The sequence below is a fragment of the Cucumis melo genome, chromosome 2 (assembly GCF_025177605.1).
Source record: "Cucumis melo cultivar AY chromosome 2, USDA_Cmelo_AY_1.0, whole genome shotgun sequence".
Classification (NCBI taxonomy): Eukaryota; Viridiplantae; Streptophyta; class Magnoliopsida; order Cucurbitales; family Cucurbitaceae; genus Cucumis; species Cucumis melo.
In genome coordinates this window covers 25,287,416-25,300,540 of record NC_066858.1, presented here as the reverse complement: position 1 = coordinate 25,300,540, position 13,125 = coordinate 25,287,416, and the positions used below count along the sequence as shown (strand labels likewise).

Below are 13,125 nucleotides of genomic sequence, written 5' to 3'. Positions count from 1 at the left end.
CGAAGTGGTATTATTTTATGAGGTATTATTTTAGGATAGCCCATAAATCAAACCAAATGCATCCTCAAAATTTTCATTTATTTCAACTCATTCAACATAAATGGGTTCATAACCCAATCCAAGTGGCATGTGTTAGATTGGGTCGGTTGGTTTAGTTTCTTAACAGGTTTTCGGAATTAAGTACAGACTCAAACACCAGTTCATATACCTAAACATGCCTCCACTATAGAGAAATAGAGGCAAATATGATAGAATTCCTTTGTAAAGTACATACCATTCTGTATTATTTCACTTCCTAGCTGGAAAAATATATCCAAAGACATCATTTCAGAATTCATAATTTTAAAACAAAGAATGACTTCTGCTCTAGGACACTTTTCAAGTACAAATATTTTGCAGGGGGTTATGCATAATAGATGTACAGCCCACTTCCAGCAGCACAAGCGATTAAATTTTCCAATGGGTGCCACGCCAAATGTAGTAACTTGGAGTTCAAGTCAACAGAAGTTTCAGTACCGTCAGAGCTTGAATGTTCACTACCTGTGAAATCAAGGTTCAGTCCACCACATCGGTACAATGTTTCTCATAGTATTTGTGAGGGAATATAGTGCAAAAAGAGGAGGGAAGGGAGGAACTAACCCTGCCGAAAGAAATCACGCGTCAAATTGCTTAAGGACGACCTTCTCGCCCGTCGAGTGGTGGCCTGTCGAGTGATCTGGAGGTGTGGTCTCCTGTGTTGAAATTTAGATTTATAATAGATGCTAAGCGCAAATAGGAGGCATAACTAGGGAGGGGGCAAGTCTCAAACACACACACACATAGGAATTAAGATTGTGAAGCCTTCCCGTTAACACAATAATAAAAAAAAAAAACTTCAAATCATTATATACACAAGGCATAGATCTTGGACCAAAATTAATGTTAGAAATTTGAATATCCGTTTCCTAAGAAAATTTGCAGCATTCCATAAGTTTTCTTTATGTTGGTGTCAACGATGTACTGACAACAGGGCAAGTGCTCAAACAACGCTCGTTCAAAAAGCTACCCTGAGAACTTCCCTTTTATGTTCAAGTTATTTTTCGTGCCTTGACACTTTTGCTTCTCGTCTAGACATTTATTCTAAAAATGAGTTGCACGACTCTCCATTGTTATTAAATAATACTAATATGGCTGACAATAAACAAGATTAGGATCCATGCTGCTAGAGTGTTATATTCAAAAAGCTACCCTGAGAACTTCCCTTTTACGTTCAAGTTATTTTTCGTGCCTTGACACTTTTGCTTCTCGTCTAGACATTTATTCTAAAAATGAGTTGCACGACTCTCCATTGTTATTAAATAATACTAACAATTCAGCCATGTGCCCTTGCGGCGTTCATATACAGTGTTACATGACACTAAACGGCTAACATATGCAAGTTATTAGCCATGGAAGCTTAACAAGATGCAAATCTTCTGTTGGCAAAAACATGCGAGCAATTTCAAGTTCCTAGTCTGATTATCTTGAAACCACAGGATTCAGAAGGATTACATATAGGCAGAAAACCATGAATACTGTAGTAAATAAAACCGATAATAACCTATCAGGAATCTTTCCCACTTCTGTAGTGATCCCTTCCGAACTCCCAGAGCCATAAGAGAACATCCGTAAGTGGTTGCTGAAAGAAGAGTAATATGTCACTACAACTTTGTGAGTATTTCATAAGCATTTTGGAGTGTACTGATGAAGTTTGCTATAACAAAAGAAAGGGAAGTGAGCGAACAAGACAGTAAAGCAGCAATTGAAAAAAACACCAGTCCAGCCAAAGGCAAACTAAATGCGAATCATCTTATAGGATAGGGAACTTCAGTTAAGATTAGTGGTCAAACCTATAAGATCCAGTTGCAAAGTGAAGCCCGTCTGCACTGAGGCAGCATTCAAATCTATCAAATATGGAATCGTTATCATACAGCTCACACAACTGAAGAAGGACATCAGTAGTCAGGTATGAGTTGAAAATGTTAATGGGACTGCTTAACATTGAAGCCAATGCTTCATAGAATTTTCACAACCGAACCAGAAAGAAGACTTTACAGAATGTTGTTCAAGAACTGCTCATACTTCTAATTAATTAAAACGCAAGTTCTAAAACCCTTCCTTTGTTAACAAGAGTTTTTTTTTGCCATGGCCACAAACATCTGTACTCTTTACTCACCCTAGGTCGCAGGTGCTCATGGATCTTGAAAACTGCAACCGGGGACGAACACTTGTGGATATCCCAAAGCTAAAACAATAGACAAAGGAATAAATGAACTTGTGATTGAAAAACATATATACAGTTTTGCACAATTAACCATCTTGCTAATGCATGTTCCTTTACCATCAACTAATTAATTATAACAACAAAAGATACGCATTTGCATCTTTTGGTAGTCATTAGCATTTGCATCCCATTCCCGGAAGGTTCACATCCTCAAGTACATTGTGAGAATATCAAGCCAACATGTATACAACTAAACAAAATAGAATAATTTTTTGTTAAACTTTGAAAGTTTGATCTCTTGATCAAGGGCATATGCCTCAACTAATTGAACTATGCTCAGGTTCATTAAACAGAAAAAAGAGTAGCTCATCACAAGTAGATCGAGGAAAAAAAGGAAAAAAACAAGTAAACCAAAATAATTAACAGGTAAAAAAACATCGTGACCTGTAAATAAAACATATCCCATTCGCTTGAGAGGTCTGCAACAGTTAGAATAATGGTTCTACTTACTGACAACAGATTCACAAGAAAAACATTCCATCACCAGTACTATTTGAACCTTTAAATTCATGTAATCCCGGCTAATGATAAACCGTCCATCACTTGAAAAATTTATATCTGATATGGATGAAATGATCTCCGTAAAAAATGATTTTGGTCGATTCAATTCTTCAATTCGTAAGCTGAAAAATCAAACTAGCATATGTTAAGTAACAGCAGGGTATCTTCAATACCATCAAATAGCAAGAGTCTGATGAACTGGAATTTGATTAAACTCACAGAATAGCACTATGATCACATAATGCAGACTGGCGCATGTCCACTAGACGTATAAAACCCCTCGAGCTGCTGTATGCAAGAAGATTACAGTGCAGAGGATGGAATTCAGCCGACGTTATGATCTCTTGATAAACATAGAAACATAGGTCACAGTCACATGTTTGGTTTGAGTAATAGCCATTGAAAATGAAAATTATCTGCGATATATCCAAATGTTGGTGAAAACAAACATTACTCTATTGGGTAGAGACAATGCCCATACTGTTCTTAGTGAAAAATATTTTACGTATGACTCAACTCTGCTGGAACGTAAGAGTGTCGAATAGCAAATAAGTTACATGCTATACATATTATTCTAGGTTTTGTAAAGCAATGAGGGTCACCTTTTCCAAGGTCAACTTATCCTAAACATTACAAATCTATACTCTCAATTAGGTTCTCCAAATAAATAGTTACCCATACTGATTATTGTTTGCTGGGTTCACAAACCATAATGCAACAATGCCAAGTTGACAAAGTTCAACACCTAAAGTTCAACTTTATTGTCTTTATATAATATATATAAGGAAAACTACTTAATTATTAATATTTATCATTATCATTAACTTTATTGTCTTTACTATGCCAAGTTGACAAAGTTCCTATTTATGTAGTTTATTTTTCATATTTTTCTTTTAGTCCCCCGTCAATATATTTTTTAGATCCGCCGCTGCTTAAAGGGTTACCCTAGCCTTAGGGATGGACTCTCAATTCACTTCTCTATATGAATATCTCTGCTGGAGGCAAGACACCCCTTTAGGTGAGGGGAAATATTATTCAAAAGGACAAAAGCCTCATACAAAGAAAAGCCTTACTCCACCAAAATATTTGTTATCAAATGAGGACCTTCACAATATTCTTGCAAGGGAATACGTAAAAGAATCGAATCATATTTTTTGTGACACTTTCAGGAGACACTCCACCTGTCTCTCTTATTTTTTCTTTTTTTAATAAAAATAAGCACTCCACTTAAATCATATCTTTGCCTCCCTTTATTTTTTTATCATATCCATGAGTGTCTGAGTCTCCTTAAGCACACTACGATTAATCTCACGGGATAACTTGTTTGGCTTTACAATATTTTGGTGTCAAGGAAACTATTGGGATATTAAATCCTAGTAGATAGTTACCACATATTAAAACCATGACCTCTTAACCCTATATCAAAGTCATGCCTCCCCCTAAAAGAACTCTATTCTCTCTCCTCATTTCCTCACTGTTGTCATAAAATTCAAAGTCAGTTTTCCAGAAAGTTGGTAAACAGATGTAGTACCTGTAAGATCTTCCATGTTTGAAGGCTTCATGTCAATGATATTGAAACACTGATCACTAATCTCAAAGTTCCATAAGTTTATTCGCAAGTCGTCTGCAGAGATAAATGTCTCACCATCACTGCACACAAGTTAACCACTCAACTTACTCTCATTTTGCTTTCAACGTGTTATTGCACTAGGATGCGATGATTGATGCTAATTAGCAAAGAAAGCATGACCAAACAGGAATGCTGGATACAGGGTCCTGCCTTCCTCTTATTTATATTTGTTAGTTTCAACCCCAAAAGCACTTAATTTTTAGGAAGGAAATAAAGGGCTCGGAAAATATTGTCTTACCTATTGTTAGAAATGGAATTAATATTATAATCGTGAGCATGAGCATACACCTTTCGGCATCTTCTTCGAGAAGTGTTGTCTTGATCAGCAATCTACATGGCAAAGCAGCCTCAAATTATGTTATACATGACATTATAAGTTTAAAGACCAATGACCTACATAAAACTAAATTCATTATCCAGCTTCAAGTTTATTGAAGTTACCCACCATGTCATGAATGTCTTTACTGGCTACCTTGCTCATTTCCATATTCTCTGACAAATTCCCATGGCAACCATTGGAAAGAGATTTTTTGTCTTGTTCACTAGTGAAACTGATTTCTGCCAAAAGTGCATTCTCTGAACTCACAAATCGATTGGGGTTCATCTCTTTAACAGTTTTCACCTTATGCTCCTTGACCTGAACTCAAAAGAAGGAAAACGAGAGAAAAAATCGGCCAAGAAGTCACAGTATTATAAACATGGTCTCCGGAGGTGTGAAGTCCAACATGAATACCGACTGTTCAGTCAAGTAGATTTTAACAGAAGGAATTTTTGCTTGTTGAACAAGAAAGGATGAGTGACATTTATATCACAAGCAAAATTAAATCAAATTGAGTGGGTCAAGTTTCTACCAATAATCTTTTGTAATAGAGGACAACGACGGTGAAGCAATTAGGCTATACTGTTCAAGTTCAAGGACCCAATGGAATGTTCTAAAGTGCAAGGGTAAAGTGGAGACATTGCCATAACCATGAAAATTTAGGAAACCATTATAGACAGTTTAATTTGACACAACTGTGAAATTTTAATGGCCAGACTATTGTTTAAAAAAAATCGTCTCTATATTAGTTTAAAAATATATCAATTATCCTCTAGATTATTCTCCAATTTTATACAGTTAATCTTGTAAATGAAAGTTGAGAACTTTATAAGTCCATACCTTCCATAATTTAATAGTCTTGTCGTTTGTTGAAAGGATGAAGCGAGATCCATTCGGAGATACACACCACTTTATTTTATTAATCTTCTCTTCAATCTCCAAACTCTTCAAGTAATCAAACTACAGAAAGAACTTTAATATCAAGATGCAATCTGTGACACAACAGAAGACTGTAATTCACTGAAGCATACTATTCAAATATTTAAAATTTGCAGGGTACCTCAGGTTCGTGACTCTGAAATTCAGTCTTGTATTGGTATTCAGGATGACATGCGGGAGTAAGATTCAACTGCTCCAGCTTACTCCGTGTAGGGTAGTTTTTGAAAGTCTAAGAACCCAATAATTAAGGTGAAGATCATAACCCAATTTTATCCAACGTAAATGTCAAGATACCAATTAATTCCTCTTGCCTTAGACAGAAAAATGGCCAAAGATGAACCATAAAATAGGATATCTATCAATTAAATCCGTTTACATTCATTCAAAACGTTATAAAATCCTTACATCCTTCTCATCCTTTCTCTCAAATATAATAACACGACCACCTCGATCCCCAATCGCAAGGTTGTCACCAGTCTTATCGAATCCAATAGCCGATATGATATCAACTGCAAACAAGAAAGGAACATTGGAGTGTTGTCAAACAAACATGAGAAGCAAAGTGGTGCTACAAGACTACAATTCCCAAATTCTTATTTTATACTTAAAGACAACACAGTTTCATTCAGTAGCGTACAAAGAACAATTAATAGCTGGAAAGATTCTTAAATCACCTGTTGACTGAAAAGTAATACTAAGTGCATGTTTAGATTGACTTTTGAAGTGTTTAGAAGTGTTTATAAGTGAGTAAAAAATGTTAATAGACACACGGAAAGTCAATCCAAACTAAACCTATATCATTACTCTGTTCCAACCAGGGTTTTCCATGTAACCAAACTTATAAGCCAACAAAAGCTTATACACATAATCTAACAAAAGCTTAGCTCAATTGAGTCATAAGGACCAACGACCTATGTGATCCAAATCTCCACTCAATTGTACTGAAAAAGGAGTACCCATATAAGATGAAGGAAGTGAATAGCTCACCATCCTGAATATCCTCTCCGGCAACTCGTTCACCGAAGACCTGAGAGAACTTCCATTGAAGAGGAGCGCATAAGGAATCGTTGCCTACAGTCATAGCAACGTTGGTGTCTGACCTTCAGTGGTAGAGGTACGCCATGGGAGTCAGTCCACAAGAAGAAACAAGAAGAAGGAATTATGGGATTTTGGTCAGTGAGGAGAAGAAGTACAGCTGAGTGGAAGGTTCAAAGGTGTGTAACTCAGAGGGGAAGGTTCAGAAAACGGAGGCAGCCACCCACAAAGGCACAAATCAAATTACGGATAAGTAAAAGATGAATGGGAACGGCGGACAAGTGGCGGTGTCAGACTCAGACGTTCAGTCGCCATTAATGCCACGGTAACTCCAAAGGTGTCCACGTTGCTTTGCTAATTAACGGTCGTTCTATTATCTATACAAAGGCCCTTTTAGGCCCATAAAGCATGGGCACTTCTTTTTTTTTTTTTTTCTTTTATAGTGTTGTTTCAATTAAATAAATAATATTTTGAAAAATTATAAAATAAATATTTAACAAAATATTTATCTTAATTTTGTTGGTTTAGAAAAATCAAAGTGAATAAATTTTGTTAGTTTTATCGTGTAATATAAATAGTTTAGCAACTTAATACTGAAGAATGACCACAAATCAACAATAAGAAAAAACGATACATGTTAAAAATGATATTAAATCAACAAGAGTAAAAAATGTATATACATTTTTAAATATTGCACGATGTAACAGTAATAGAATGATAGATATAGACATTTGTCAATATCAATAGTATCGATGATAGATGATTATAAAATATAATAACGATATTTTTTTTATATTTGTGAATATTTTGATTCATTTTGTTATATTTAAAAACAAAGTTGGAAAGTTTTCTTCTTTTAATTTTTAAAATTCTGACCTTTTTTGAATGTTAGTAAAAAGTACATTAAAATTAATAAGCATGAGGTAAATATCTAGCTATTTAGTTGAAAATATATAAAATTTGAAACAAAAGGAATTAAATAAAAGGTGTCTTTCAATATGTGTTTGGTCTCCAATTAAAAATTGAATTACGATTTAAAACAATTAACTAGATGGTAGTTCAAAATTTATTGAACGTGTTTTACATTAAAAAAGGGAACAATATTGCTATTGAATCTAACTTAAATACATTATTGTGCATAAATATATCTTTTAATATAAACAATAACAAATTGAGTGTTTAAGAAGTCATAACTGTGTAATTTTAAACGTTATATAATTTTACTTTTGAAATTTAAATCTACAAAATTTGGATCCAAATTATAACATAAATATATTGTTTTAGTACATAGAATCCCTCGACAGTTATCAAAATATAAAATTCAAGCATATAATTGTCTACCAAATACATAAAAAAACACACTCAAAACATAATGATCAAAACAGGCCCTAATTAAATTACTCATTATAATGGACCCCTATAATTGAAAACATCCAGTACATTGGGTTTAGTACTGCCGAAAGAATTACTCTACAAAACTAATAAAGTAAAGCTGTTAGCCATACACTTCACTCCAACTAGCTTCTACAGGATCATTAAGATGGAAGACGATGAGAACATAAATTATTAAGAACTGACTAAACTAGAGGGTTGTTTAATTACTATAACCAAAAGTCGGTCGTACACTTGAAGGCAAAGATCACTACAAACATCCTGATTGCACAGTTTCGGTAAAATAAAAACTGATACCGATACACAAAAATGTGCACGTAGAATTAGGGGAAGTTTACCACCTCATTCATCCGTTCTAAGGGAACCGTAAAGACAAAGCATACTTTCCGATGGTAATTTCCAATGCCGTTTCCTGTGATTTATGAACCAGTTATCTAGTTGTTTTCGGGTTAAGCCTGTCGACTCGGCTAACTCCGCTTTGTCTGTGTCCTGCACCCAAAGTATGACTATAACATTTGAAGATTGAACATAATTATTCTCAAAGAATGATCCGATTTCATTGCTACTCAAACAACACACACACACATATATATATATATATCATCCGACAAACAAAATAACAGAAAAACCAAATATTTATTTAACAATGTTAGATGATATGATATTGGACTTATTTAGCATTTACGATTGCTTTTGAGTAAATTGAAAGATGGTTATTTAGAAGGTCCTGTGTTTGAACTTCAAATATCTACGGTGTTATTTTCTTTTCTATCTAGTTAGTATTTATCTTCTAATTGTGTTTCAACTCATTTTCATATTTCAAACCTACAACTAAGTAAGTTAGATGATAAGATAATACTTACATCTCTTAATCATGCATCAACTTAAAATTTTGAGTGAATTAGTGATTTAAAAGTTAATAATAACACGTTTAAAAATATCATTGTACTTTAATGTTTGTTTAACTTATGCATGTTCGGATCAGTTTTAACCTTCTCAATAAATCTATTTTCTTAGAGAAAAAAAAACTTTTCTTATAACATTTTTAGTATAAATTTTGAAAAGGAACTTTTTAAAAAAAATAACTAGAAAAATAAACTACTTGCATTAAAATAAAAACTAAAAACATAAAATTTCATTACACTCAGTTTTATCCATTTTCCTATTTTTAATAATTTTCCCTTTGAAACATGTAAAGTTATTATCTAGTAAATTTTGGTAAAAAATAATGTTGAAAGTAAATTTAAATTTAGGGATAGTTGCAAATGTAGCAATTATATTTAAAATAATTAAGTATATAGCAACATATAAAATTGCAAATATAGCAAAATTTGTCAAAATCTATCAATAATATGAGTCTATCAGTGATAGACCATGTAGTAAATGTTGGTCTATCACTGATAAACCATAAGAGTCTGTCAACCATAGAAGCCTATCACCGATAGATTTTGCTATATTTGTAATTTTTTTAAAATGTTGCTACATACTTAATAATTATTCTAAAAATTGCTACATATTATAATTACCCTTAAAGCAAAGAGACTAAAATTGAACGGTGTATAACTTAAAAATTGAACAGATGAAGTAGGCAAGTTTTAACCTAATGTCTTGATTAAAATTTAAACTTTATCATATAAAATTCAATTATCTTTATAAAAAGGTTTGAAGCTTACGGTGGGGTAAGGCCATTGGGAATGAATGTTCCACCAGTTAAGCAGAGTCCGTTTGGCTTCTTTTGGTAGATTTTCCTTCTTTTTAGTTTTTGAGAATTCCTGCTTTAAGCTACTAATATGACCATGACCGCCATACTTGCGTAGAAGTCGTTCCTTCAGCTTACGATCTTTATTTCCTGCTACTTCTCCGGCGGCGCTTATATACTCTTCCGTGGCAGCTTCATCTGATATGACAAACAGAAAAGTCCATATCTATAAATCCTCATATAATCCAATAATTTACAAACTCCTTAAAATATAAAAAATTTTGAAGGAAAAAGAAAAAACAAATTCAATGTCAATGCTACATACCCGTAGCACACACAATGTCAATGATGGAAAATAGGGAGACAACGTACGTAATGACAAAGTAATTACCAAAGGCACCAATTCCATGCATATTATGGAATGCACCAAAATGCCTAGTCTAAGGGCAACAAGAAAAGCTAGAGCCAAGAACATGCCAAATTGTGTCGGAGGGAAGTTAGAAGATATATTGTCATTGAGAGTTGCCGTGTTGTGATGGTAACTCAACTTATTGAAATCAAAGAAAAATAAAAAGAAATCAATTTAAAAAAACAAAAGACTGTCATATTCTCGAAATAAAAAGACATAGCAAATCAGTGAAAAGGCAGAAAATAATAAATCCCACAAAAACACGAACACCAACAAATTACTCAATAAAATAAGAAATCAAATCAACAGATTGTCTTATTATGAAAGAGAGGGAGAATGACGAACCGGAGGAAACGTAGCCTCTGGTGGTGCCCTCGCAGAGCAAATTTAACTGCATTTCCATGTTCTCGAGGAAGGAAGATGCTTCCTCCAAGGGCTGACACAGATCCAGCTCGTATTTGGCTAATAGCCCGCAGATTATTCTCTGTTTGAAATTGTAAATTAAACTAATAAAAGTATAAACTATCTAATGTTCAATCACCGGTAAAAGCAAAGCGAGGTTAAATACCATGAATTCGTCGAGTTCGGGATCAGTACCCAAGCAAGTTGAAACGCAGGGATTTTCTTTGCCGATGATGTTATTTCCACGGTTGCATTGGTCTAGAATTTTAGCAACTTCCGGCGGCGCGCCGACCTGAAAGGCCATAAAGGATTGAATAAAAAAAACTAACGAATCTACACCTGAAACAAATTAAACTGTAGCTCGCAGAATTTAGATTCGAAACTACTGTTGATTTTCCGACTAGCTAGGTATCATCAGGTTTCGTTTCGTTTTTCCCCTAGCTGAGATGCGATTTACTGGAATCTTACTCTTGGAAAATGGAAATGAACTAAAACTTCACATTGAAGATGAAAACAAATGTAAAACTACTGAATTATAAGTTTGGCATAGTCAACCACATTATCGGTGTAGATAAATTATAATTCACACCAATTTTTAAGAATTTTCCTTCGTTCCTCAACATCCAAAAAGCGCGAGCATTATTGCATTCTTTAAACCTTAAAAATGTCGCGTTCTTAGATCTCATAATAGAAAACTAAACCACCTTTTGGCAGTTCAAAAACGCATCGACGAGCTTAGGGTAAAGAGGATGAGAAGCAATTTTCGCTCTAATTACACCGGCGGACTCCTCCTCGGGAATAGCACAAGCTGTTTTCGTCTCCGCCATAATAGCAGTTTTGGAGGCCACGGACGAAAACGGCCTGGAATGTTCGGCTTCAAAATCCGGAAGAGGGTGAGAATAATCCGCAGAATGCGTCGGAACGGGAAGAGTCTCCAACGTCGTCGTTGATGATGAGTGATAAGAGTTAGCGGCGAGGGGATGGAGTCCGTAAAGACCCGCCATGGTGGACGGCGGAGAGAGAAAAATGGAAGAATTGTTTAGGGACGTAGAGGTAGAGAGAGGTAGGGAGTAAGGTGCGGAACTGTGAGTGTAAGCCATATCTGGAGAGTCACACCTCACGGCGAGTGGGAGTCGGACTATTATTATTATTTATTTAGTTATTTTTTAAGTACGGAAAGGAAAATGTTAAGCTTAAGCGTTAAGATAAGTACTTATATTACCAACACCACTAATTGGTCCATTTTATCAAAATTATCCGATTATTATATTTCTTGTTTCTTTGGTAAAAATATTTTAAATATTTATTTAATTTGATCTATAAGAAGGGAGAGTGTATATGTATTCTCTTTAAATTGATGTTGTAATTGCAATATAAAAAAGTTGCATGTCGTTAACAATCGATTTAAAAAATTTTATTATTATTTTTTAATTCGTACAAATGTATTTTTTAAAATTCGTATTATAAATCCAATATACAAATATTTATATTTTATTTACCGAAATTTGGAATTTTTATTGGAAAACATGTTTCATTAGCTTTTGTAAATATGACGTTAATTTTGAACGTTTCGTTCGCAAGCTTTTCGTGTCAAAAAATTAATTGATGCATTACTTGCGAAAGAAATTACATGTATTTTCTTTAAATTGATGTTGTAAGTACAACAAAAAATTACATATCGTTGACAATCGATTTAAAAAAATGACGACCAACGTAATAGCATTGAAACGAAATGAAATATGGGAAACAAATATTTTTTTCCAAGTACAGTTAAACGATGAATATCAGTTATATCATACAACTCTATTTTAAAATATAATATTAAAATAATAATATTCTTAATTTAAAATAATAAAAATAATAACTTCACACCTTTTAAGGAAGAAAGAAAAGAAATAAGAAGGAATAAGAGGGGATTGAGAGAAAGAAAGAGAAGGATTAAAAATGAATAGGGGGATTAAATATATTCTTTTCACTCCCCTTATTCCTTGCCCCAAACATGGAAAGAATTATATAGTCTTTTCCTTTCCTTCCCCCAAAACATACCCTTAGTTTTATCCATTTTCCTATTTTTAATCATTTTCCTTTTGAAGCATGTAAAGTTATTGTTTAGTAAATATTGGTAAAAAATAATTTTGAGAGAGTAAATTTAAATTTAATTAAAGCAAAGAGACTAAAATTGGACGGTGTATAATTTAAAATTGTAACTTCGAATATTAAAAATACAATTAAACATGTGAAATATTTACAAAATAATTATATGAAATATATAAATGTTTTTTATATTTTATAAATATTTTTAGTAATTTTGTCACTATGATTCTTAAAAATTGAAACGTTTTTAACTACTATTTAAGTTATAATGTGTTTTTTTAAGAAGTAATTAAAACGGACTTCGATTCAAAAATTGTATCATACAGGAATATTTTAAAATATTTCAAATAAACTAAAATATTTACTACGTATGATAAAATCTTAGATTATATCAATGAAACCT

General features: G+C 33.3%; 2 protein-coding genes across 3 annotated transcripts; both read right to left on the bottom strand.

Moving 5' to 3' along the window:
* Window positions 1-205: 205 nt before the first annotated feature.
* Window positions 206-7,036, bottom strand: LOC103502401 (serine/threonine protein phosphatase 2A 55 kDa regulatory subunit B beta isoform-like). 2 transcript variants are annotated; one of them, XM_008466330.3, is made up of 14 exons: window positions 6,679-7,027; window positions 6,097-6,200; window positions 5,813-5,920; window positions 5,593-5,712; window positions 4,879-5,070; window positions 4,672-4,763; window positions 4,335-4,453; window positions 3,023-3,146; window positions 2,802-2,925; window positions 2,195-2,263; window positions 1,869-1,960; window positions 1,580-1,657; window positions 640-731; window positions 206-540 (listed from the first exon to the last, which is right to left on the bottom strand). In XM_008466330.3, the coding sequence occupies exons 1-14, from the start codon at window positions 6,770-6,772 to the stop codon at window positions 404-406; spliced, it is 1,545 nt and encodes a 514-aa protein (XP_008464552.2). In that variant the 5' UTR covers window positions 6,773-7,027; the 3' UTR covers window positions 206-403. The 2 variants fall into 2 exon arrangements, with proteins under 2 accessions (XP_008464552.2, XP_050937077.1); XM_051081120.1 differs by having other exon boundaries at window positions 392-540; window positions 1,869-1,899; window positions 6,679-7,036.
* Window positions 7,037-8,441: 1,405 nt separating this feature from the next.
* LOC103502408 (homeobox protein knotted-1-like 2) lies at window positions 8,442-11,738 on the bottom strand. The gene is made up of 5 exons (XM_051081121.1): window positions 11,333-11,738; window positions 10,795-10,920; window positions 10,572-10,710; window positions 9,792-10,015; window positions 8,442-8,607 (listed from the first exon to the last, which is right to left on the bottom strand). The coding sequence occupies exons 1-5, from the start codon at window positions 11,726-11,728 to the stop codon at window positions 8,461-8,463; spliced, it is 1,032 nt and encodes a 343-aa protein (XP_050937078.1). The 5' UTR covers window positions 11,729-11,738; the 3' UTR covers window positions 8,442-8,460.
* Between the last annotated feature and the right edge of the window lie 1,387 nt (window positions 11,739-13,125).